The sequence below is a fragment of the Lutjanus erythropterus genome, chromosome 5 (assembly GCF_056507025.1).
Source record: "Lutjanus erythropterus isolate fLutEry1 chromosome 5, fLutEry1.hap2, whole genome shotgun sequence".
In the NCBI taxonomy this organism is placed as follows: Eukaryota; Metazoa; Chordata; class Actinopteri; order Lutjaniformes; family Lutjanidae; genus Lutjanus; species Lutjanus erythropterus.
The window spans coordinates 9,729,494-9,754,225 of NC_139321.1; the positions used below are offsets into that span (position 1 = coordinate 9,729,494).

Sequence of the window (24,732 nt, forward strand, 5' to 3'; positions counted from 1 at the left end):
AACGACACAGCCTTCCAACTCCCCTACAAAAACAAAAACAACAAATAACAAAAACTCAACTTCACATCCGTTTGTGTCTGCAGATTTGTCATTTTGGCATGTATCGTCTATCTTTTTTTTAACATATATCATCTCGTAGAAAAAAGTTTGCTATTAAAACAGCATTAAGACAATATAAAGTAAATAAAAAACATAGAGAATGGGATTGTAATGGATCACTTTTTCAGAAGGTGCTGCAGTTTGGGCGACGACATGACCGGTAGGAGCTCAACATTTGACTCGATGTTTTCCAGGATTCAACAGATAAGACTTTAGAACTAACTCAACCTGTCGAGTTGAACAAATATCAATAATGTTTGATGACCTCATGTTAATATGGATGACGTTCTGTCGGCCAAATGATGAATCTGTGTTACAATTTACAACAGTGTGTACATTTTGTCGTGTCTGCACTGTGAAAACTAAGTTGAGAAAACTCATAATTTCAAGGCAACTGTCTTCTTTTTAAGTTTTAAGTCAAACTCCTAAGTTCAGTAAAGATAAGTGCTGAAATAATTTACTTCTTGTTTAGATCAACTTTCTTTTACAAACCAGAGAAATTCTGTATTTTAAAAATTGTTCACTGTGAGCTGTGAATCTGATTAGTCATTGTCTGGGGGCATGAAAATTAAATGGTTACCAGTGACCTTGCAAAAGCCCCGCCCTTTTTTGGAACTTTGGCCAATTTCCTGTTTTCACTTTTCTGTATATGTTGAGTACTAGGTACGTCTGTGTTGTAGAGAAAAAAACAAACATTTAAGATTGTTTAAAGATGTTGCTGAATGACCTTTAAAAGTGACATACAGTCTTAAGTTAGCTGGTTAAGGTTAGATGTATATTAGCTATCTAGTTAGCTGGTGTTTGCTAACAATAGCTATGAGATGTAACTAGCAAGCTACAGAGCAAAACACTACAGAGCAAAAATGCTAGCTAAGTAGCTAGCTAACAATTGCAGAGGATTAGCTAGTCAGCTAGTTATCTAGCATTTTGCTAACTTAGGATGTGACTGTATACTATATATGTTATTTTTCCCCCCAATGACATCTTTTAACAATCTTCACAATCTGATTTTCTTTTCAACATAGATGAGCCTAGCAATTAGCATATCTAAGTACAGGAAACAGGAAGAGATACTTGACTGAACTTCCAAAAGGGGTGGGACTTGGTAAGGGTTAAATGCTCAGTTCTAATTGGTTGATTACAACAACAAGGTTGTTGCTATGGACACAGTTTGATCTCGACTTCATCATGGTTTATTTCACAATGATGAACTGCTCGCTGTACACAATTATTGACTTTCTCTTGAAAGGAGTTATTTTTTCATTTTGATTTTTGTAATAGAAAACCGTTTCTAGAGGAAGATTCAAGTATGTTATTTCTTCAAAAGATTGTAGGTTCGCATTTTTTTTAAAATCCCACAGTTGCCTTGAGATTATAAGTTTTCTTTTTTTTTACAGTGTGATAATGTGTTCTCAAATAGGAGGCTACATGTTCATGCTAATGGTTTGATTGACATGTCAATAGGCCAATAGGCTTAGCAGGCTGAGGTTATTGGGAGGAAGCAGAGCTGTTTGTACATACCCATAATGCTCTGCTTTAGCACCTCCCCTCACTACAGCTGACAAGGCACAGCTGAACACAGATTAATAATAATAATAAAAAAAAACATACTGAAAAACCGTACACATATTTATAAGCTGAGTGAAATGTTGCTTGTTTTTTTTTTTTTTCCTGGAGCAGTTCCAGGTCAGTCTGGGTCCAGGTCTGGGTTTAGCAGGAGGCCTGAGGTCTCGGGTAGAAACGATGTAAAGCTGCTACTGCTGTGCTTTCTTCGCTAAAGCCTCGGCCTCCTGCAGAGAGAAACACAGAAAACGTTTCAGATGTTTTCAAATGCTTCAAGTGCAGTTCATTTTAATTGTGTTCCTTTGTTTTAGGTTCTCAGAAGACAAGAGGGTTCTATGTGAAAACCTCTAAAAATGATATGTATAGGTATAGGGATCCTGGTGGAACCTGGGTGGATTGAAGATGAAAAGCTTGGAATATAAAAAGGTTCTCAGCAGAACCCTCTGGGTGGGAAGGAGGAAAGGTTCTGGAGGGAATACCGGGAGAAGGTTCTGGATTAACTATTACATCATAGAAGGATCTTTTTTAGAACCTCAAATAGCAGGTTAGCAAAAAGGCTACTTTTAACCCCCCTGGGTGGGTTCTAGATGAAACCTTTGGAATATAAAAGGGTTCCTGGTAGAACCCCCTGACTGGGTTAAAGAAACAATGCTTTTGAATATAAAAAGTGTTCTCAGTAGAACACAGTAGAAAGTGGAAAGGTCCCAGAGGGAATCCCCAAAGAAGCTTCTGGTTGGAATCATAGAAGGGTTCTCTGTAGAACCTCATATAGTAGGCTAGAAAAGGGGGTATTTTTAGACAACCACAGCTGGGTTCTGGATGAAACCCTTGGAATATGACAGTGTTTTTGGGAGAACACTCTGAGAAAGTTCTTGTTGGTACCCTTAAAAGGTGGAAAGGTTCTGGATAGAATCTGGGTGGAACCATTACATGATAGGAGGGTTCTCACTAACCTTCCATAGGGAGTTCTGGGTGAAACCTTTTGCAAATGGTCCTGGGTGTACTGTTTCATATTGGGTTCTAGGTAGAACCTCCTAAAAAGGCTACCTGTCGAACCCTCATAAAGAGTTCTACCAGAGAGGGTTCTCCTATGGGGAAAAACACCATATATGGTTCTAGCTGACACCTCTTAAGTATCTTTTTTTTCTAAGAGTTTGGAGAGAAACAGAAACGAGGAGAAAATAGAAGAAAAGGGAGACTGTTATAATAAAATGGAGGATATTGGTTTATATATCCAGAGGAAAACCCCTCTGTTTCTATGGTAACTGGCACACCTCCCTGCAGTTCCTGTTGCGGCAGAGAGGAGGCGCCAGTGTGCAGGAGCAGTGACAGGAAAGGGAGAAAAGGGAGGCCTGTTCGGGTGTAAGGATATCATGAACAGATGTATTATGTAATATGTGTGTTTTCTGTATGGAAATCACACTGAGAGGATAAATATATATTTAGGCTCATAAGCCGCCGTTACAGGAAACATGGATGAGTCTGTAGGAATGCGGTTCAAAGAGAGGACAGCTATCCAGTGCGTGTTTGTGTTCATAAGCTTACCTTCGAGCCCGGGGGAGCGGTCAGACCCAGAAATGCATAAACAGCGTTGTCCTCTCTGGCATCGAAGAAGGCCTCATAGTTCTGAGAAAGAGGAGGACACACACACACACACACACACGCAGAACTTTAGATGCAGATCGATCAGAGGATGAGCTCGTCTGAATCTGAGCTCCAACCTGAGGAGTGATAATGTGGAACAGGCTTGGGCTCAGCGCCCGGGGGCAACAATCTGAGCGGTAAAGCCACATGGAGAATTCTTTGTGAGCAACAGACGAGGTTGTGTTATTTGTCCAGGGACAGGCCTCCTCGGCAGTCAATCTGATAGGAGGGTATTGTCTTTGAGAATGTAACCCAGAGTAAACAAGCTGCCGTTTACTGCACCCTCTCTCATTCTTGATCCCTCGCTCCTTCTTGTTCCTTTGTTTTCCCTCATTTCTCTCTCCCACACACACACACACACACACACAAACAGCTGCGAGTATCCTGGGAAATGCTGTTCTCTTTGTCTGTGACATTCAATACAGCCCATCCTGCATGTGCAACTTCACTTCCAGCCGTCCATTAGCCGCACAGCGTGACACATCAGAGCGCCCGGGCTAAAGGTCTTTCTAATGGGAGTAAATTAGCATCTGCTAACACAGTGCAGAAGGCTGGGCCACATGCTAGAGCATCTCTGAGCAGAGCTGCAGCCAAGATGTGACAAGTACTGCAACCCCTCCCCTCTAGAAAAAAAGGTTACTCAAAAAAAAGACTGTGTGAATTCATGATTGATCACGGTCAGTTCTTTAAGGTCTATCTAACATGACGTTTAAAGGAATAGTGTGACATTTTGACAAATACACTTACTGACTTGTGCAGAGAGTTAGATGAGACGATCAATAGCGGTCTTATATCTGTCCGTTAAACATTAAACCAGAGCAAGGTGACGGTTAAATTAATCTAAGTTAAGCACAAAGACTGTAAGCAAGAGGAAACAGTTAGTCTGGTTCTGTCTGCTCTGTATATCGTGTTTCTTTCATCTTTACAAAAAACCAAAGTGAAAAAGTTGCCGTTTTACATGGGATTATGTGTCACCTTTAAACAGAGCCAGCCGAGCTGCTTTACCAGCTTCTGGCTCCGGTTCAGGCTCAGAATGACAATCTGGCAATTCTGGCAAATGCCAGATGGGTTGGCTCGCTTAGTGGGCTGCAAGGTCACCACCCGCAACGTGGGAAAAAACTTGTGGGAAAAAAACATGTGTCCTGCCCATCTGATTGGGGGGTTACATGGTCCCAAAATTGTCAGCAGGGTACCTAAACTGTGAGGCAGGAGGTGGAAGTGGTGCTGACAGACGTCTTCTCCTCGCATCCCTTCGAGCTGATCCGCCCAGCCATGTAATGTCAGAGGTAGGAAATAATCAAATGAAATGACGCCAGAAAGAGCAGAGTTCAAGTCGAGAGCACAGATGAAACGGATAAAGGGCTGAAAAAATGAAAAACTGGAGCAGAAAAGTTCAGAAAGAAAATCTGAAAAATCTTGAGGCTGATCAACACATTAATTAAAATCAAAAATAATGTCACCAATGACAGAATTCAGCTGGTGTCCAAAAACTGATTGCTGTCTGCTTTAAAGATACTGTAGTTAAACTGCTAAAGTTGCATTGGTTATAAACTTGGGCACAGAGCGGGTAAAATAATGCAGATCATTGCATCAGTCAGCATTTCTTTATGTTATAAAGAATATGTTTACAGGGGGGATGGGGCCGATCCAAACGAAAATACCTGTTCCAGTTTCATATAATATGGGGACTCTCGTTTCCTGAACGTTAGAGGCAGTGAAACAAGCTAACATGTTAGCAAACAGTTTCAGTTTCTTTTATAAAATCAGGCAGATATAGAGAAACATTAGCATTCTGGTTTGTAAATTCAATACTCCCTCTTTTAGCTCTGTTTAGTTCTCACTCCACCAACTCACAGAGGATGTATCTGAGCTCTTTAGCTGCTGATTACTCCACTATGTTCACCAGCTAGTTGCTAACTGTGTCTGTCTACACCAGAGGCCTGCAAACTGCAGCTCTGGAGCCGCATGTGGCTCTTTTTCCCCTCTCCAGTCTTATTATTTTAAGAACTATTTTTGTCATTTTAATTTTCACTTTTATTAAATTATATTAAATTGTAAAAATGTGTAGCCTATACACCAAGTGGATTTTTTTTAAAAAAATATTTCACTGACTATAATGTGCGTCATAGCCTGTATCTACAGCTCAATGTCATTTCTTCAAAATTTTGCCGGTGGCTAGTCCTGAGTTTCAGTGAGGCTAGATGGATGTCCGAAAAAAGAAAAATCTCTGCAGTAAATAGAGAATTAAATAGTCGCTGCAGCAGATAGATTTTTTTTTCTCCTTTTTTGGCCAAGAATGGCTCTTTTGATAGCAAAGGTTGCTGACCCCTGGTCTGCACACTGGTGCTGAGCAATTAGTGGACAGTGAGTTTTTTTTGTTGAAATCATTCTGCTCTTGAAAACGAAGCTAATGAGAGCCGTGAGAGTGAAACAAAACAGCAAAGTTGGGCGCCCTAAAACCAAAACAATGACCTGACATTTCTGTGGAGCTGACTGGAACTGCAGAGTTGCATGATAATTCCCGATAATTAAAATAAAAGTATTAATTTTTGCAGCTTTAAACATATTTAGCCTAAAAGTCTACCATGCATTAGGCTTGTCACATGATAGGAGGTGTTACAGGTGTTACACGGTTTAACAAGTGGTGGGAAAATTTCCTCACTGTGGCCTCTTTACCATGCATGATTTGTGTGTACCGAGGACCTGAGCTGTATGTCCTCACTGGGAGCTGCAGCTATCAGAGTAGTACTGTAACTGCATGAACATGTGCCAATTACTCTGAGTATCTGTGTGCATGTGTGTCTCACCCCGCAATATTTGCTTTCATTGAATATCTGTGGGGGGAGAGGATTCCCCGTGGCCGGCCTGGACTCCTCCGGAATGTTCTCTCTCATCCACTTCCTGTTGGCCTCGTTGGCTGCGATGTCACACTCCTCGAATTCGATCTTATTGGCCGCCAGGAAGCCCATCACATCCTGCTGCTGCTTCTTAATCTGCGTGCGGGGGGGAGACGAGAGAGGACGACAGAGGGGAAGTTGTCAGTTAGATGTGTTAACTTCAGCCTTATGAGGAAACATAAGGGCCTCGGTTCACCATACTGTCATCAGTCTGCCGCAAAAATAAGGACGCTTTTTCTCTGCTGTGAGAAATAACACTACAGAGATCGCTGGCCGCTCTGTTACTAAGTTACCACTCGTTTGCTGACGAGTGAATGAAGTGACAAAAGAGTATTGAAGAGGGTGAAGGCTAAGCAGGGACACATTGTGTTTTGTCTGCAAGTATGCCAGATAGTGAAGAAGACAGGACTCCCATTCTCCTTATATTTAAACAGATTTCACTTTTAGGGAACCATTTCTAACACATTTCTCACATGCTGCATTCTTTCATTGTGACAAACTGTCAAAGCCAATAATATTTATACAATGAGCAAAAAAAGACTGCGCTGGCAGTCCCCAAATGAGAGCTGCTGTCGTTCTCGCTATCTGGGATTTTCATGCAGATGTGATTATTTTTGAAAGGTGCTTTATTTTCACAAAGGGCTGTTCTGTTGCATTGGCACAAAATCATATTTAACGCCTTAACGTTTGTGACACTTTTAGAATAGTTCATCCTGCTCGATGCAAAACAACAAGCTTTTCATCTGAGAGGATGCAAATAACCGTCTCTACAACTCAACAGGAAATAAAAGTGAATGAATAGAGACACAGTGACAGTGCGCTACCAGGTGTGTCCTTAAAGAGATAGTTCAGGGATTCTGAAGTGTGACCTATCCATAGTCAGTGGAGTCCCAGTGAAGGAGGCTAAGCAATGTACTGCTGTGGACAGGGTCAGCAATTATATTTTAGCCACCTAAAAATAGTCTTGCCGCAAAAAATGAGTAATAGTTTAAGGGTATGCTATATTTAGAGCATTTTCACTGCTTTACCTTGCAGACCGACAAGCTTTTCCCACAGGAAACAGCTGTTATATAAGCCAAATATTGCTCTGGCCAAAGCCACCAGACTCCTTTAGCAAAAACAGCAATTTTATCTTGCAGAACCTAGAGGTTGCTGGTCTACCACTGCCTCAGTTGGTTAGTTTGTTTGTGTTTTGGTTAGGGATGCACCGATTTCAATTTTGTTGGCTGATTCAGATTTTGGCCGGTTCCAATTTTCAGTCTTTCTAAGAACTGTAATTGACAGCATTCACAAACATTTTTGCAACTTTTCTTGTAAAAATTAAATTGGATGTTCATAATAAGACACTGACTATTAAATATTCATTAAATACTATTTAAATTTTCTCCAAAGTCCTCCAGGTTACAGCCAGGCCTTATTACAGTTTTATATTAAGATTATGAATCGGGTGAACGGTGGAATGGAATCTCGCAGGATTTCGCGGGACACGATTTCCCATAATCTCCTGTGGAAGCAGATATAAACAAACCAGAGACAGACGCTGTGCAACAGTTTACTGCAGTAAAACTTTGCTGTGAGAAAAACAGATGCACAAGTTAAACGAGTCTGGATGAGAAAATGTTTGAGGAGACACATCAACACAGGTTGTTTATTCTTCAGCCAGAACAGGAGGTGAGATTTTAACTGTCTCTCTGTGAACAGCAGTCTGCTGCTGGTTAACATTAGCCTGAAGAGCTAGAGAGTTTAAGGCTGTTCTGAGACACTGTCAGCTGCTCTGTCTCATTGTAGACTGTCTGTCTTCTCTTTATCCTGTACTTGGAATCCGTCGTTGACACCATCTTCAAGCAAGCATGTGTCTGAGTGTGTGTAGCTGTCATCAGCGCTGTGGTGATATTACGGTCAGTTTGTCTGCTGCGCGCATGACGTGACCATCGTGCAGAACACGCGTATGACAATGAGCAGCTGGTCACCGGTCAGGGCATGTCATGTGAAAACCGGCCCGATTCTGAGCATTGCCGATTAATCAGTGCAAGTCTAGTTTTGGTGCAACTTCAGTGAATCTGAACTACAATGAAGTCAGCCAATAATGAGGTAAAATGTTTTTGTTTGTTTTTGCCAAAGGAGTCCGGTAGTTGTGGATCAAGTGATATTTGGCTTGCATAACTGTGGTTTCCCATCAGAAAAGGCTGTCTGACGGCAAGTTAAGCAGCGAAAACATTCTAAATATGGCGGAAATTTAAACTGATAGTGATTTCTTTTAGCCGAGCCTTTTTTTTAGGATGCTGAAATACGTTTTGCTGTTGACCCTGTCCAGAGCAGTGCATTGCTTATTTTCATACACTGGCACTCCTACTGTTTTCCCAAACTGGGGGCTTACCAACTGCCATCTACTGTAGGTAATAATTTATTGATTCTTGTTAAAATGCACTCAATCTGAATTTGATGCCTGCAACACGTTTAAAAAAATGGGACAGAGGCAAGAGATGACTGGGAACCACTTGTTTGAAACATTTCCCTGGAAAAGAGGAGAACTGGTAACAGGTGATTATATCATGATCGGGTATGAAAGGTTCATCCTCAAAAGGCAGCAAGGACGGCCCAACAGCTTAAGAACATTTCTCAACACATAACTGCAAAGAATTTAGGAATTTCACCATCTACAATCCATAATGCCATTAAAAGATTCAGAGAATCTGAGGAAATCTTTGCACATAAGGGGCAAGGCCAAAAACCAACATTGAATGCTTGTGACTTGCTTGCTGTGAATGTGGCCATACTGGTCCAGATTTTAATTTGTTTTTGGAAATGACAACCATTGTGTCCTCCGGGCTGAAGAGGAAAGGGACCATCCAGATTGTTACCAGTTCAAAAGCCAGCATCTGTTATGGGAGTCTGTTGGTGCCCGTGGCATCATGGGTAACTGTCGCATCTGTGAAGGTCCCAGTTAATGATGAAAGGTACATACAGGGTTTGGAGCAACATATGCTGCCATTCAGACTGCATCCTTTTCAGGGACGTCCCTGCTTATTTCAGCAGGACGATGCCAAGACACATTCTGCATGTGTTACAACAGAGTTCAGGTAGTAGACTGACCTCCCTGCAGTCCAGACATGTCTCCCACTAGAAACGTGTGGTGCATTATGAAGCACAAAATATGACAAAAGAGATCTGGGGCTGCTGAGCTGCTAGGTCACATATCCAGCCAGGATGAGAAAGAACTTCCCTTTCAAACCTTCAATAATTAGTGTCCTCAGTTCACAAACACTGACAGCGTGTTGTTAAAAGAAAAGGTGATGTAACACAGAAGCAAACATCATCCTGTCCAAACTTTTCTGAAACATGTTGCAGGCATCAAATTCAGAATGACTGTATATTTGCAAGACAATAAAGTTTGTAAATTTGAACATTAAATATCTTGTCTTTGTATTCTATTTGACTGAACTTAGATTCACAAATCATTGCATTCTGTTTTATTTATGCCACAACTTTTGGGGGTTTTGTACCTCATACAACCCCACTTTAAAAAAAACAATCTACCCCTTTAAGTTGTTATCACAGATTTTCGCAAATACAGTCGCACACAGCAAAATAAAGAAAGATAAATAAGATTCACAAGGGATGGAAATGTGCGCTTGTCTGTGTGTGTTGTTCCTGCTTCTGCCTCGATCTATATGTGTGTGTGTGTGTGTGTGTGTGTGTGTGTGTGTGTGTGTGTGTGTGTGTGTGATTAAGAGTATGAAATTGTGGTCCAATGAGGTCTCAGTGGGTGTGTGTAAGAGGGAGGATGGCCCTACAAGGCCAGACGGAAACAAGAGCTCCTCTGGGACTCGAGAGGAGGTAACTGGTCAAACACAAGCCAAATAAGGCCTGCTGCATGGAGACACACACACACACACACACACACACACACACACACACATCCAGCCTCAGCTGCACACACACACACGCACATTCACACACCTACAATCAAACTAAGCCAACTTCATAGTAAAAAACAATACAAGCTTCTGTGGACAGTTATCAGTTTGTTGTCTTTCTGTCAGTCCAGACACCTCTACGTGAGATCTCCTCCCAGGGCCGACCAGACAGGTGGATTATTGAGCAGCCATCTGCTGGAACAACACTGAGGCATGGAAATGAGGGAGCGGACAATGCTGGCAGATTAGCCGTGGTGCAGTTTGAATCATTTAATGGCAGTTGCACTCCCGGGGCCAAAGTCCTAAAACCAGCTCTTTCCCCACCTGCTCTGGAAACCAGCGCAGGACGAAGCAACGGAGTGGAACGCACTTTAACTCACTCTGTATCTAAACACAGACCTCAATCCTCTTTCTCCCTCTGCCTCTGACTTACACTGGCTTAGTACACTTAAAGCTGGTGCTTTCCCCAAAAACTTTAACTTTATCCTTTATCCTTTTAAGTCGCTAAAATAACAAGTTTAACACAATGATCCACTTTCTCCTCTTTCCTCCTTTCTGTTGGTGCACTCTGCCCGTTCCCCCAGTAAGCCTCATTGTACTGTTGCCAAGCAAAATTAATTTGTAGGGCAAACTGGCCACATGCCATCTGCCCCTAACTCTAATTGCACAGTGACAGTTCCCAGCTTTGCCTCTTTTAGCCCTCTGCATCGCTCCCCTGTGTCTTGAGTGTAGCTCCTGATTTTAATAAGGAAGAAGACAGACTGACCCTAGTTCTGGGTGTGGTAATAAACAACCACTATTCTCCTGTTGCACTGCATTATTATACACCCCTTATCTATTTCTCTAGAAGTTTACTCCTCAGCCCTTCCGAGAAAGACAAGAGAGTGAGGGAGATTAGCCAGTGTCAGACCTGCAGGACTCAAGTTTTGCTTTCCATAATCGACGCTTACCTAAATCTCTTGCCTCGGTATGCAAATATATACTGGCATTAATGCAAAAGCAGGACAGGTTGCTTCATTGCTTCATGCTGTTTGTCTTGACTTGCATCTGGCGGTAGCTCTTAGGTGGTTTCAGCCATGCTAGCTGCGTGGCTCCTTGGATGGTAACACTGGTTGGACGGTCGACGACTTTGGACATATCTCAGAAACTGCTGAAGGGATTTCCATGGAATTTAGACCCACCATTCATGATCCAAAGAAAATGAATCTTTTGGTGAATGACTTTGCTGTTTTCCTGACCCTTCCTCAAGCACCACAATTTTCTGTTTCCTGTGCTAAGATATGCTATGTGCTTGGTGTGTCTATGTTGAAAATAAAACCAAATTTTGAGGACTAAAAGATGTTTCTGGTGGACCTGTAAAAGCAACATATATGTAGTCACATCTTATGTTAGATAATGCAAAATGCTAGCTAACTAGTTAGCTAATCCACATCAATCATTAGCTAGCTAGTTAGCTAACATTTTGAGATATCTATCTTCAAAATGTGTTTTTCTTTTCAACACAAAAGAGCCTAGCACATTACCTGTCTAAGTACAGGAAACAGGAAAGGGGAAAGCTGACTGAGGTACTAAACTTGGTTAACTGCTACTGGTGCACAGACCAAAAAAAGGGCGGGACTTAGGAGGGGTCAATTTAAATAACTTTGGTGATGCCGAGACTACTCATACAGCACCATCACCAGGTCAAGTTTTAGAGTCATTTGTGCACTGCTTTTGGTTCATGACCAAATTTTTAATGATATTCCCATCAGTCTCAGCTGTGCTTTGTGTAGCACTAAGTAGCAACAAATGCTGACATGCTGAAGTGCTAAACTAAGATGGTCAACATGATAAATTTAATGCCTGCAAAATATGTACATGATTCACATCGTCAGTGTGGGCATGTTAGCATATTAGCACATAGCTCAAAGCACCACTGCACAGCCCTCGCAGAATTGCTAACACAAGTGTAGCTCTTTCCACACAGAGATTGTGCAATAGTCATTTGTCTTGTGTAAAGAATTGTGATCACAGTGTGTGTCACCACATAGAACCTCACTGAATTCAAATGTTTACTGCTGGTTTTAGGACACTGACACAGAAACTGAATGAAACAAAAATTTGCAAACAGTATTTAGCACCAATCTGTTGTTTTTACTGCACGCTGACACAAATCTTTTTATCAGCAGTGACCCAGTCCTCTACTTATGTGTCAGCACATTCTCAAGACAGGCCATGTCCACACCCATAGAAGAACAGAAACAATCATATGATTCAGTGTGTCCACTACAGTGAGCAGTGTGAAATGACTGCAATGTGAAGTCATCAGCACACTAAAAAGTTAAAGTTTATAATCAACTTTGAACAACAATTAATATTTAATGTGCTTACTCTTTTCAATAAGATATTATAAAGGACTAGATCTAAGTTTTATAAGGCATATTTTGGTGAAATATATTTCTGCATGGATCATTAATTTGATTCCAACTAGAAGGAAAACTGCAGATGTGGAGAAAGAATCAGCAACATATGGTCTTCAGTTTATATTCCACATCATCATGATCATCATGATCACCATCATGTGAGAGCTGTGACGGAGCAGTGACATCAGATCCAGACCCGATCAATCTCTGAAAAAGGTCAGACCTCTGGCAACAGCTGCCAGACAATGCCAGTCATTGATTGGACACGCTCTGTGCACAACAGCGGAGACTGATTCGATCAGTTATGTCGACTCGTCGTTGAGGTCAATTCACTCAGATGAAAAGGAAAAGACATTTGAACTGATGCTGTAAGAACTTCTTCCAAGACTAAATGAGCTTTCTAATGCCTTTAATGGCTCCGGAATCCAACATTTAAATGCAGGAAACTCCACTTTGTGGACTAAAGGAAACATGACTCAGCCCCCAGCCCTGTGTATGTTTTGTAAGGGATGAAGGTTTCGTCTTGATTAGATCAAGTCTGATTTGTGCTGAAAACAGACGTTCGCTGGAAATTCAGCAGCAACAGTAGCCTCCACCCAATCCTGAGCTCAGTCAGCATTACAGCATTGTTACAAAAGAGCCTTACACTGCTGCTCTGGCTGGGTTCCCTCACGGCTGCCTAAAGCTGAAACAACGGCAAAAAGTGACCTGACTGACTCACTGCAACAGCCGTCCAAATCAAGCCTGACCTATAGACCCTAATGTCAAACCTGCAGTGGAAGAAGAGAGCAGAGTATCTGTTCATGCACTATTACTGATTCTTCTTGCATTTATTGTGGCAATGAGGAAATTGTACAACAGCGTGGCTGCCGAGCATAAAGTGAAATGAGGCAGTAAAAGTTCTGTAGTGCTGGTTAATGTTTTTGGCTCTTTCCACAGACTTCCTTTCAGTTGGCTTAATGTTGCACAGCCTAGATACAAAGCTACAGGTGAGTATTTACATATGAGTACTTTGAAAAACCGTCTAAAAAACATCCTCATCCACTACTTTGGTATTCAAATCTAGCTTCTATGTAAACTTAGAATCATGTAAAACAAGAATAAATAGTAATATTCTCTCTAAAGTGCTGTATTTGTACAAATATCACAGTGTATTCTTTGCTTTTTGGCACAGTTCAGGTTAAAATAAGGATATGAGAATGTAGCATGACCTAATCTTTGCAAAGCCATTGACGGTAACACTAGAAGTCTCCCTGAGGAATTCACGGCGAGTCACAACACCATTACTTCAGGTGACTCAAACACTCTGCTTCTCATTACTGGGTGGAAATATGATGATGTCACCGCTCATTCACGACCAGCACGGGTCAGGGGTCAGGGGCTAAGCTGGCAATCAGTGCTTTGCTCAAGAGCCCCACAATAACTGTGGCAGGGAGTACACCTAAAAAAAATAATACTTTTCATGGCTTATTAGTTACATAGTTTACACAGTTGTTTGTGGTGTTTTGCTAAACAGAACAGACCAGGGGGTTTCAAAGTCTGAGACTGTGGGCCTCCACACTGGCAAAGCTTGGAAAAAGCTGCCCCCTCACCACCTGTAGTTTACTTACTTACGTTCGCTCAATTCCTGAATGCCCACAGGCATAGACATTCGACAATTGAGCAAGGATAGCCTAATGTTTGTGTTTGACATACATTCAGACCACACCAAATACATAAAAAGGTCCATCCAAAGGTCTTAATAAGTTTGTGACTCTGATAAAAGGGAGAAAAACAGCCAGAGTCCCACAAACTACTGTATCTCTGCGCTATCTCTTTAAAGGGGTTGTTATTATTTGATGTTGGGATGTATAAAGTAGTTATTAATAGTCAGTGTATTACCAACGGTAGATGTGATCCCAGCTAAAAGAAGCAGAGAGGGCCACCAGCATGGAAGATAAGCAATGTACTGCTGTGGACAGGGCCAGCAACTAAACATACTTTAGCCATTTCGCCAGTTTGAATGTATGCCCCATGTAGAATATTTTCACTGCTTTACCTTGATGACAGACAGGCTTTCCCAAGAGGAAACAGCTGTAAGCCACCTATCACTCTCTTCAGACTAACCAAACTCCATTGGTGAAATCAGCAGCTATACCTCACAGCTTGTTAGCTGTTTTATCTTTTTTATGTTATTGTGTTACTTTGTTGAATCCAAACTATGCTTTTAACACACCAAAATCACACAATAAGACAAACAACCTAACAGATCAAGGCAGTGGCAGACCAGGAACTCCTGTGGTCTGAGAGGTAAAATTGATAATTTTGCCAATGGAGTTTGGTTGGCTTGGAGAGAGTGAGATCTGGCTTGTATAACTGCGACTTCCTGTCAGAAAAGGCTCTCTACCTATAAAGTAAAGCAGTGAAAATATTCTAAATACAGCAACACAATACATTTTTTGGTTGACCTTTTCTAAGTGGCTAAAAGACATTTTGTTTCTGCTCCTGACACGTTCCACGCTGGTGCCCTTCTCTGATGGTACCCTGTCAAGGCCTGCCTCCCACTTTGAATACCTCTGTCAAAGACCCTCTTCATGGCAGCCATATTGATATGAAATAGCGAGGTAAACACAGGTGTTAGTAATAATACTACTTAAGGGCCAATTCACTTTAGTGTAGCAGAGCCTTTCTGGTAAGTCAAAATGCACCCTGACTTTGTTGGACCTGAATGGAACAGAACCTTAATTAGGTATTTATGTTATATTCTTCTGAAGACTACAGCATCAAGATACCATTAATTGCACACCTATTATGTTGGACTGTAATAAAAAATACACACATCCACACTTGTATTTACAGAGGACGAGCCAACAGGCACGTACACCCAACACCATCGAGATGTTCACTTCTTCGTTATCTGTCATTTGTATACAATACTTCTCTCTGACCGACCGACCTTAATGCATTATTAAGCATCTTCTGTCAGCTCTGGTTGTTTTATATGAGACACTACAGAGTTCAGCCCATTAAACGTTATTGTCCTTGAGATGTTTACCTGTATTCATGCTTCACAGAACCATTTCTGATAACTTTCGGCCGTTACATGGATCTGATTCTGCATAAAAACCGATACGCATTAAAGCTATAAATGTGCTCTAACATGAAACAGAACTTTACATCTTTAGAGAAAACATCCGCCTGAATAATGCTGACTATATAGTAACTTGTCAAGCGCTGAATGTGATACATCCCTCCGGCTAATTTTACGCTGTCTCTCTCTCTCCCTCTCACTGACCTGCAATCGTTTCCTCAGTGGAGCAAAAGCTTTAAAATATTGCTTTTCAAAATACTCCTACTTGTCTGCCTGTTTTGGCTGTGGCTCCATTCACATGCTGAACTAGATTGGAGTGATTAATGGAGCAGCAGACACTGCCAGAAAGTGGAATGCAATCGCATTGTTTTGTCGTCACTGATGCAATCGAACTGCAAGCTTGAGGGAAGAGGGTTTCGACCGCAATTTGTCACTCAGCAGCTTTTTACTGGCCTAAATGTCGTTTTACTGGTATTGTATTAAAAATAGACTTGACACAGTGAGAGATTCTAGCATTAAAAGCGTGCAACTCAGACATTAAGAAAGTCCTATAAACTCTGTCGTGTGAAACCGTACATATCGACATACACAGCACAATGACACAAAATGTGTTCGTGGCACTTTGCTTTAGTCAGTAACACTGCTGCTTTTCCTCCAACTCTTATAAAGATGTCAAATGAAGATGATAATATGAGTACAAGACTGGGTTGCACCAACAAGGATTAATTTTTAGACCAGATTAAATCATGGTTTAACTTTAAATGTTAAGTGTATGTTTTACTTACTGTTTCTAACTTTTAAACCAGGTTAAAGGCTAACTAACTTTTTAGCTAGGTGGCACACAATCAAATGTTTTGTTCAATGTTTTGTTTTGTTCATTTTTAGGCCAGGACGATGTTACAAACAATGTAACATTTTGTTAACTTTTTAGTTCAGTAGAAACAGTGTAATGTTTTAAGGGATCCAGAGCAGCTGAAAATGAATGGTTTCCCCCCTCCTTACAAATCTGAGTAAGCAAGCGTCTCCATACTGCTTTAACTCTATTTAATTCTGGTATCTGTAACCTTGGATTAACTAAACTTAAATTAGTTTTTAATTGGGTAACAACATTTTAAATCTGGATTTACAAAACCTAGGTTTGCTAAACTCTGATTAGAGCGAATCTTACATTAAATTATTCTGTCTTGGTGCAACCCAGTCTCAGTCTGTCTTTGCAGCCTTTAAGAAGACATAAGCATGTCCACGTCTAGTACACTCAACTCCAAGACAGATCAATGAGAGGTAATGCATTTTCCCAGACAGGCTCCAACACAGTGACGGCATCACTGGCTCTAAACTGTGAACACTCTCTGACTTTACAGGAAGCTCCTGTCCTGTAAGACTGCTGCTGAGCTTGTGCAAATGTCATTTACTATATGGGCAATAAAGTCACTCGACTCTCTGCTGTCCAACTGAAAAGAGGCTCTGCTACCCTTGATCACTTCCTCTGTGTGTGAGCTGTGAAAGCAGGCTGCTCAATGAGGGTAAATCATCCTCAAGGTGATCTTAATCTAATGGGATGACAAGGCACTTTAATTTCTACAGTAACAACAAGGAAATATGGTCTTTTTAAGCACTTTACTAGATTTACAGACTAGTATTTATGTGCCATTTCCATTAGACACAAAGTGAATGTTAGTCACTTAAAAAAGGTACACTGGGTCATCATAAGGTAACAATTTGTCCCCAAATAAAAAATACATATTTTTCCACTAGCCTGTAGTGCTATTTATCCATCTAGACTTTTTTGGAGTTGCAGAGTTTTATCAGTATTGGTATCTGCCTTCTCTCCAAAATAATGGGACTAAATGGCACTCGGCTTGTGGTGCTGAAAGCACAAAAAAAAAAAAAACATGCATTTGAAAAATTCGAAACCAGTGTCTCTTTCCAAAAATCACGACCCGGTTACTCAAGATAATCCACAGACCTTGTTGTGAGATGTAGGAACTACTGTATTTCTGCAGTAGAATCTACCGGAACTACTTTCTTTTGACTAGAATCAAGTGTTGACTATTTATTTTTGACTCTGGGGTGAACTGTCCCTTTAAGTAATTCCAACTCAGTCATTATTGAGTCAATCCCACGAGACGTTTATAGTTAGACCGACTCAATTAGTTTGGTAAAACCAACATGATTTGCTTTGTCCGCTACAAGCTTAATTAAGTTGAACTTCATTTTAATTGAAAAGTTTGCGTCTAATATTCAACATCAGTGATCTTGCTGAGAATCTTACAGCAGCTGAATGCAGCTAAATGACTTATTTCATTACAAGAATGGGGTGCTAAAGCCACAATTCAAGCTTCAGTGCATATTTACAGTGGATATTTGTATATTCCCACAAATCCAGACCTCTAACAAGTCCTAAACAGAGCATAAAGTGTTCCTGGGCTGCAGCTGCAGGTCTAAAAGGGGGCCCTGGAGAATTGCATCACCATCATTCCTCTGCACTCTGGAAGAAACTGGCAAGAGTGGAGCTCAAGGTCCTCTTGTCTGCAGGGCAGTGAAGGCAACACTTTCTAGAGCAAGTCAGATCTGCCCCCCCCCCCCCCCCAGACTCTGTGAACCACCCATATCCTGGCATCAGGTGACAGAACGGACCATTTTAGGTGCATTTATGGATTTTTTTTTAACTGCACGCCTTTCCTGTTGAGCCTGCTTTCAGCTGCAACAACACTCAACTGTCACATCAGGAAATACTGACAAACCACAGCTGAGAGAGAAGTGTGCCCTGCTACAAACTTCCTCTCTGTCTTCTTGACACAGTGACAAAGTTAAACAAGGCAGGGAGACAGAAAGACAGAAAAAAGACATTGAGGGACCCCATCTGGCATCCAAAGTCTTGAGGAGGACAGAGGAGCATGCTTACTGATGAGTCAGACCCACTCCAGACTGAGAGGATGACAGCCTGGACATCAGTTGGTGAGTTCAATAAAAGTTCAACTGCCCGTCTAATGCCTGACAAGCAGCTGGATGCTGCACGCGGATCCAGCTCGAAACCTCACATTATTAAAAAGCCATGCTGTTGTTTTATCTCTTACCGAAGTGGATCCGGAGGACGATGCTATGTACACTTTGATCACCATGATTAGATCCCTGATGCTGAGTCCGGTAAGCAGCGGTTGGCTGGTTGATTGCACGGCTCCTCCTTGCAGACACTTTGCAGGCGAGACGAAAAAAAACACCCAACAACAACAACAACAACAACAAACTTCCCCGGTTTGAAATGCTGTGTGTCTGTCTGTTGAAGGCAGCGCAGACTATCTGCGCAAATGCTCCAGTTCTCAGCTCTGGATGGAGCTTTGCATTCCTCCTCCGCCTCTACTCTCTGCCTCCCCGCCCATTCTGGTCTCCCTCTCCCCTCTGTGTGCGTGTGTGTGTGTGGAGAGAGAGAGAGTGCACACACACACACACACACGGAGACACGTACACGCACGCACACGAGAGGGAACAGGCCTATCAGGACTGCAAGACAACAGGGTTATATTGTCTGAATATTTCAGCTGCGACCCCATTGTCTGCAAGCCAGACCGTTGACACATATGAGCCAGACATGTGCTATTGTTCTTTAAACGCAGCACACGTGCACAGATGCAGGTGTTCAAACTAAACGTGAGTATAATGACTGAATGATGACGGGGGTGAATTTAAAAATATATATATATATTTAAAAATGCTGTGATTTTTCAACACTTGGTGGCTGCTTTTGTGTATCTGAAGCGCCGGCTTGTGCAGCCTCATTATTACACGGGCTTTGTGGGCCCCCTGCAGGCGTCTGGGGCAGATGACGCTAAGGCTTTCTCCCTGAAACGAATTTAGGAAAGCCGACTGACAAACAAAAAAAAAAAAAAAATGTGTCGGAGAGGAGTGGGCGCCATATTGGACTCAAACACGAAGTGAAATTATGGTGAATTTTCTCCGTGCTGGCCGCTGCAGATGTGAGCGCCGGCTTTTTTAGGCGAGCGTGGAGGATGCACGGCTCTACACCGGGGCATGTCGCCCTCATGTCGGCTGTCTAACGGTGCATTCACGTTGCCCGCACGGCCTCCTCCTCACTGTGATTAAACACACCCGCATGAGGGGCGACATGTCCTCGAATGCAACCCCCTTTCATTCTTGCAGGCTTCCTCCCATCTCTCTCCCTGCAAAGAAGGAGCCATTCGCGCAGGCAGACCCCCAGATCATCACCGGCTCCAAAAATTCCAAGTGTTCTGCAGCCCCGAATGGCGTCACCTGATTGGCCGAGAGCCTATCAATCATGACTTTAGCCGCACCCCTCCCCCCATTCAACCACTCGCCTCTCTGTTCCAGTGTGTTTACTACACTGCCGAGCATAAGGGAGACACTCGTCTTCACATGCACTGAACCCACCAAGAAAAACAGTTTTTAGTTGTATTTGTAAGAAAACCTCCAAGAGCTCAACATGCCCAAGAGAAAGGTACGTATTCTGAAAAAAACAAAAATAGTTTGAGGGGGATATCAGCTATTAATGCAATGCAAACGATTGTGAAGACATCCCTCTGAGACATTACTTAATTATAACGCTATGTATAACGGTTTTTTCGTGCTGGTAATTTTTTGCCTATTTTCTGTATATAATATACATTTTTTATGTGTTAGAATTAATATTTTCCTGCTCGCACACGGCCTATAAAACGCGTTTTCCTCCGAGTGCCGCTGTCCTTTGGAGAGTCAGAAGTCTCTTTCGGTCTCCATGCAGTTAAAGCACAAGCAGCAGCCATGCTTTGCAGCTCTTGTCCACCTTCGTCGCCGACCTACCGAGAACAAACGCTCCACGTATCGCCATTTCCCCACCGAACCGGCCGAAAACGCCACCAGAAAATGCTTTAGTGCCTTTACTTTGCATTTTGGCCGCAAAAGCAAACATTCGCCGTCGCGTTTCGATAAAATTGTATATTTTCTCTCTTTGTTCATAGTCCCAAATGGCTGCGATGGCGCGGCTCGGCCGCCTGGTGGCGCCCGCGAGCCTTAGGCAGGTCCCTCCCCCTTCTCCAAGACTCCCGCGCCAGCTTTCAAATCTGAGCTCCATGCATTGAATGAGAGAAAGAGATGGGGGAGTGAAAGGGAGAAGTGGGGCCTGGGCCCTCAAAATATGGCTCCAGAGGCCCACATGGCAGAGCTGTCGCAGCCCATTACTGAAATAATCGATTATTCCAACATTTCTGGGCTGTAATCCTTAAAAATGACCTGTATTAGAAATAATTTTTTGTTTTCGCATGAAACTAAAAAGTTTTTTCAGCAGGTCTGTAATTATTCATAATATGTGCCTGAAGCATTTAGCAACTGCTCCCTGCTAATATAAACACAATTTAAACTCCTGATAATGTTATTTTTATTTTACTCTGTTTTAACTTGTACTGTTTGTGTTTTTCAATCACAGGACAGAACAGAGGGAGGAGAGAAGGAGGAGGTAAGAAGGGCCGCCTCATACGTGTGATTAAAATGACATTTTAATCAGTATGTGAGCACATTATCAGGAGGAAAGTGATTAAGTGTTTGAATTCAAAGGTGTGTTTCCTGAATACAGTCCAGATCAAAATAACAGCCCTGTGATAACGCTCTTTGTTCTGTTTCAGCCCATGAGGAGATCAGCCCGGTTATCAGCGGTAAGAAGACACACACACAAACTCAGCCAGCTCATTTACATCAACAGATTCCGTTAAGAAAACATTTAAAACATGGCAAAATAATTAAAAGTAGTAACACACATGTAACTAACTAGATAAAGCAACACTTTGCGTTTAAAGAAGCAAAAACAGACTGAGAAATAGGTTTTCTTTATATAATACACCCACATGTGATTCCTAGCAATTTAAAACATCAAAACATGTATTTCTTTTACCTTGTGAAGCTTAAAATTAGTTAAGATTACAAATATAGTGAATTGGGTAGTAATTAAGTTGTCAGAAATACCTTAAAGCTAATATAATGGCTTATTACACAAATAAAACATGTTTTAGAAAGAGTTTAGCAAGTAAAATGTCTTACACAATACGTACTAAATACCAATAGACAGTATAATAAAAGCTCTCCGGATTATTAGTGTATTGTAGTATCTTAATATGTCCTAAATTCTGTTATTAACCTAGTTAGGAGTGTCATATTCATGTTTTAGACTTTTAGACAGTGTCTTTATTAAAAGAAGTTGTTTGTAGGGCACATTTTAAGGTTTCATTCTTAGTTCTCCTTTAAAAAGTGTCTTGTAGGAACCAAAGTCTTCCAGTATCTTCAGAAGAACGAGAAAAGTTATATGTTGGTAAAGAGAGTGGTATTGTATTCAACTGTAGCATGTTTTTAAACCCCTTTCTCCTTCTTTTTGCAGAGACCGGTCCAACCCAAGCCGGAACCAAAGGCCAAGAAGGCAGCAAAGGTAAGAGAAACTGAATGCACCACAAAGAAGAAGATGCACATCGTGTGAGTGAATGTTCAGCCTGTTAACACTCTTGTTTTGTGGCCCCTGCAGAAAGAAAAGGCTGTGAACGACAAGAAGGAGGACAAGAAGACCAAGAAGGCGAAGGAGAACGCAGAGGCAGAGGCAAACGAGGAAAACCACTCTGAGAACGGAGAGGCCAAGACCAACGAGGTGGGTAGACTGAAAAAACTAAACAGAGAAGTTTTGGTTATTTCAGCCTTCACATGTAAGGGATCGGCTTCAACGGTTCAAAGTTTTTCACCTTGTCCTGTCTTGGTTTGTCCCCGCAGGTGGAGGCAGCCCCTGAGGAGGCCAAGGAGGAGGCCAAGTCCGAGTAGCACCACTGCCCAAGCCTCCTCCTCCTCCTCTACGATCCCTCCCCCCCTCTGAACCCCCCAGCCAGCCAGCCAGCCCCCCAAGTCTCTCACATGGTTTCCCTCCAAGGCGTATTGTTAACAGAGGAATATTTTTATCAATGATTTTATAAGTATCCGTACAGATTTTTAGCACAAAAAGCAAAGCTGATTATGGAGCGCCTTGCAGATTTGCAGTGGTCATATCAAGTGTCTGCAAGCAAGATGAACACACTAAAATCTTTTTTAAATGGCATTTCATGATTGTTGAAGGCTTGTGTGGTGTAGAAAGTGCGTCCCTGCCGGATTGGCTATGTTGTGAGTTGTGTATTCCTGTGTTTTTCCCCCCCTCCCACCCGTCCCTCCTCCTCCTCCTCCCCTCTTCTTCCTCCACAGATTAGACCTTCCTCCCCCCTACAGTTCAGCCTTTATCCATGTTTTATTAACGGTTCAGCCATGTTAATGTGGGTGATTTCTTTTAGACCTCTAAATGTGCAGTGAGTTCCCTTTGCTTCTGTCTCTTGTTTTTTTTTTTTTTTTTCCATTGAAAATCGTGTTTTAAGAAAAAAAAAAGCGTGTTGAAGTGTGTTGTCCACATAAGAAAGAGGAAGATGAACATGTGAAACATTCCGGGAACAGCGATTGCCTCCTTCGACCTGTCTCCTAGACGACCCTGCGTGTACAAAAAAAAAGGAAAAAAAAAAAAACAGCTCCTGCTCCATCCACGCTGTCATGTCGGCTTTTCTAAACACTCTGTTTTTTTTAAAACGATCGAATTTGGAAACCTTCTCTGACAAATGCAGGTGTCTGGTCCCTCTCTTATGTTCTGAAATTCTCTTAATAAAAAGAAGTCCTGGGAATTTTCCTCGAATCGTTGTCTTGGGTGTCTTTCTTTAAACGTGTTTGTGATCTCAAAATACAAAATAACAGTGTTTATTATAAAATATAACAAAATTGTAACCCTGAAGTTTTTTTTAAGGTTATGTTTTTGTAAGGGATAAGACAGAGAAATGGATGTTTAAATAGACTGACAAAGAAATTTCAGCTTCCAGATTAATACCACGAGTAAGTAAAAAAAAGGGGTGGATGCTGTAAACTTTGTAAGCCTTCAAGATTCTGTATTGTCATTGTACTGCTGTAGACAACAAAAATAAAAGTACACTATAAATGAACAAATAATCTGCGGTATGTAAGTACTAGCAGCATGTATTTACTGTAAAAAAAAAAAAAAAAAAACATCTCCTCAGCCTTAAACTCCAGTTTTCATTTTGCAAGTAAATGCAACGCTGTATCACCTGGAAGTCTTGTTCTTAGCCTGCTTCTTATGCAGCCTCCATTATTAACCACACGTGAGAGCTTTTCTGTGTTCATCTGTACATGTAGATGTAAAATCAGGCCTTTAATGCACAAAAAACAGGACTCAAGACTGTTTGGCACGACCTCAAACATGTCTGTAATGTAATTTCTCTGTAGACAAATCCAGCGTTTCCGTTGAGACGGGTGCTGCAGGATACAGATTCATCCTGCTTATTTGCTTTGTCTAATTAAACTGTGGAAGTTTGTTGATTCTCCCAAAATCTCTAGGTTGGCACTTGTTAGCCGAGGACTGAAACAGACACGATTCATCCTCGCAGGTCTGCGTGTTGCTGCTGATCCATAGGTGGGGGAGGTCAGGTCAGCAAAAGGTCAGCCATGTTTGGGGACACTATTCTAGGACTCCCTGATAGGGAGTGTCTGTCTTGCGCCATCCTTACAGAGTGATTCACCCCTGTTGTGAAAATGTTTAAGTCAAGGGCATGATGAAAGGCCTCTGAGTCCTTTATGCTCCTGTTTCTAGACATCACAACACAGATTGAAGCACTCTGTATATCTTTACCCACAGAGGCCTGCACCCACTGAAGGAGCAGACAGTGTCTATCCACCCCTGCATCTTCATTCCCCCTTCAGGCTTCACACACTCTGATTTAACTCTCCATGAACTCAAGCGTGAGCGCCATGACCCACATTTACCTCAACCCTCAAACAAAATATCACCGATTTATTTAGCAACATCATATAAAGGGGGCTCCATATTTAGTTTGTGCATACAGAGCTGCATGTTGGAAGCCTGGCAGCATCGGGGCAGGCATGAGAGAATGCATGTAGTCTATTAAGCAAACAGTGGATGAATGGGCTACTTTTCCCTCAGCTTTGTGTGTGCATTTGCCTCCAGCATTGACACTGCGTGAATATGAATGTGAATGCATGTTTGCTGCGCGCTTTCAAGGCTAAACCTCACTTTGAAGCACTTTAAAATATGCAAAAGAGTGTTTTATGAT

General features: G+C 41.8%; 2 protein-coding genes across 2 annotated transcripts; one reads left to right on the top strand and one right to left on the bottom strand.

Annotated features, from left to right (window-relative positions):
• Positions 1-1,478: 1,478 nt before the first annotated feature.
• sh3bgrl (SH3 domain binding glutamate-rich protein like) lies at positions 1,479-18,950 on the bottom strand. The gene is made up of 4 exons (XM_084718716.1): positions 18,670-18,950; positions 6,114-6,299; positions 3,208-3,288; positions 1,479-1,889 (listed from the first exon to the last, which is right to left on the bottom strand). Exons 1-4 carry the CDS (start codon positions 18,712-18,714, stop codon positions 1,854-1,856), a joined length of 348 nt encoding a protein of 115 aa, XP_084574842.1. The 5' UTR covers positions 18,715-18,950; the 3' UTR covers positions 1,479-1,853.
• Positions 18,951-19,916: 966 nt separating this feature from the next.
• Positions 19,917-23,285, top strand: hmgn6 (high mobility group nucleosome binding domain 6). Its single transcript, XM_084718717.1, has 6 exons — positions 19,917-20,066; positions 21,030-21,059; positions 21,226-21,255; positions 21,972-22,019; positions 22,113-22,232; positions 22,352-23,285. The coding sequence occupies exons 1-6, from the start codon at positions 20,052-20,054 to the stop codon at positions 22,397-22,399; spliced, it is 291 nt and encodes a 96-aa protein (XP_084574843.1). The 5' UTR covers positions 19,917-20,051; the 3' UTR covers positions 22,400-23,285.
• Positions 23,286-24,732: the final 1,447 nt, after the last annotated feature.

What these genes read in the sequence shown, in the direction of transcription:
- sh3bgrl (XM_084718716.1), bottom strand. Translation starts at nt 18,714, where the DNA reads ATGGTGATCAAAGTGTACATAGCATCGTCCTCCGGATCCACTTCG. An exon ending in ATGAAAGCAAATATTGCGGG is followed by an intron (nt 3,289 to 6,113) that starts GTGAGACACACA and finishes CCTCTTTCTCAG; the next exon opens with AACTATGAGGCCTTCTTCGA. An exon ending in CCGCTCCCCCGGGCTCGAAG is followed by an intron (nt 1,890 to 3,207) that starts GTAAGCTTATGA and finishes TTCTCTCTGCAG; the next exon opens with GAGGCCGAGGCTTTAGCGAA.
- hmgn6 (XM_084718717.1), top strand. An exon ending in GATCAGCCCGGTTATCAGCG is followed by an intron (nt 21,256 to 21,971) that starts GTAAGAAGACAC and finishes TTCTTTTTGCAG; the next exon opens with AGACCGGTCCAACCCAAGCC. An exon ending in AGGCCAAGAAGGCAGCAAAG is followed by an intron (nt 22,020 to 22,112) that starts GTAAGAGAAACT and finishes TGGCCCCTGCAG; the next exon opens with AAAGAAAAGGCTGTGAACGA.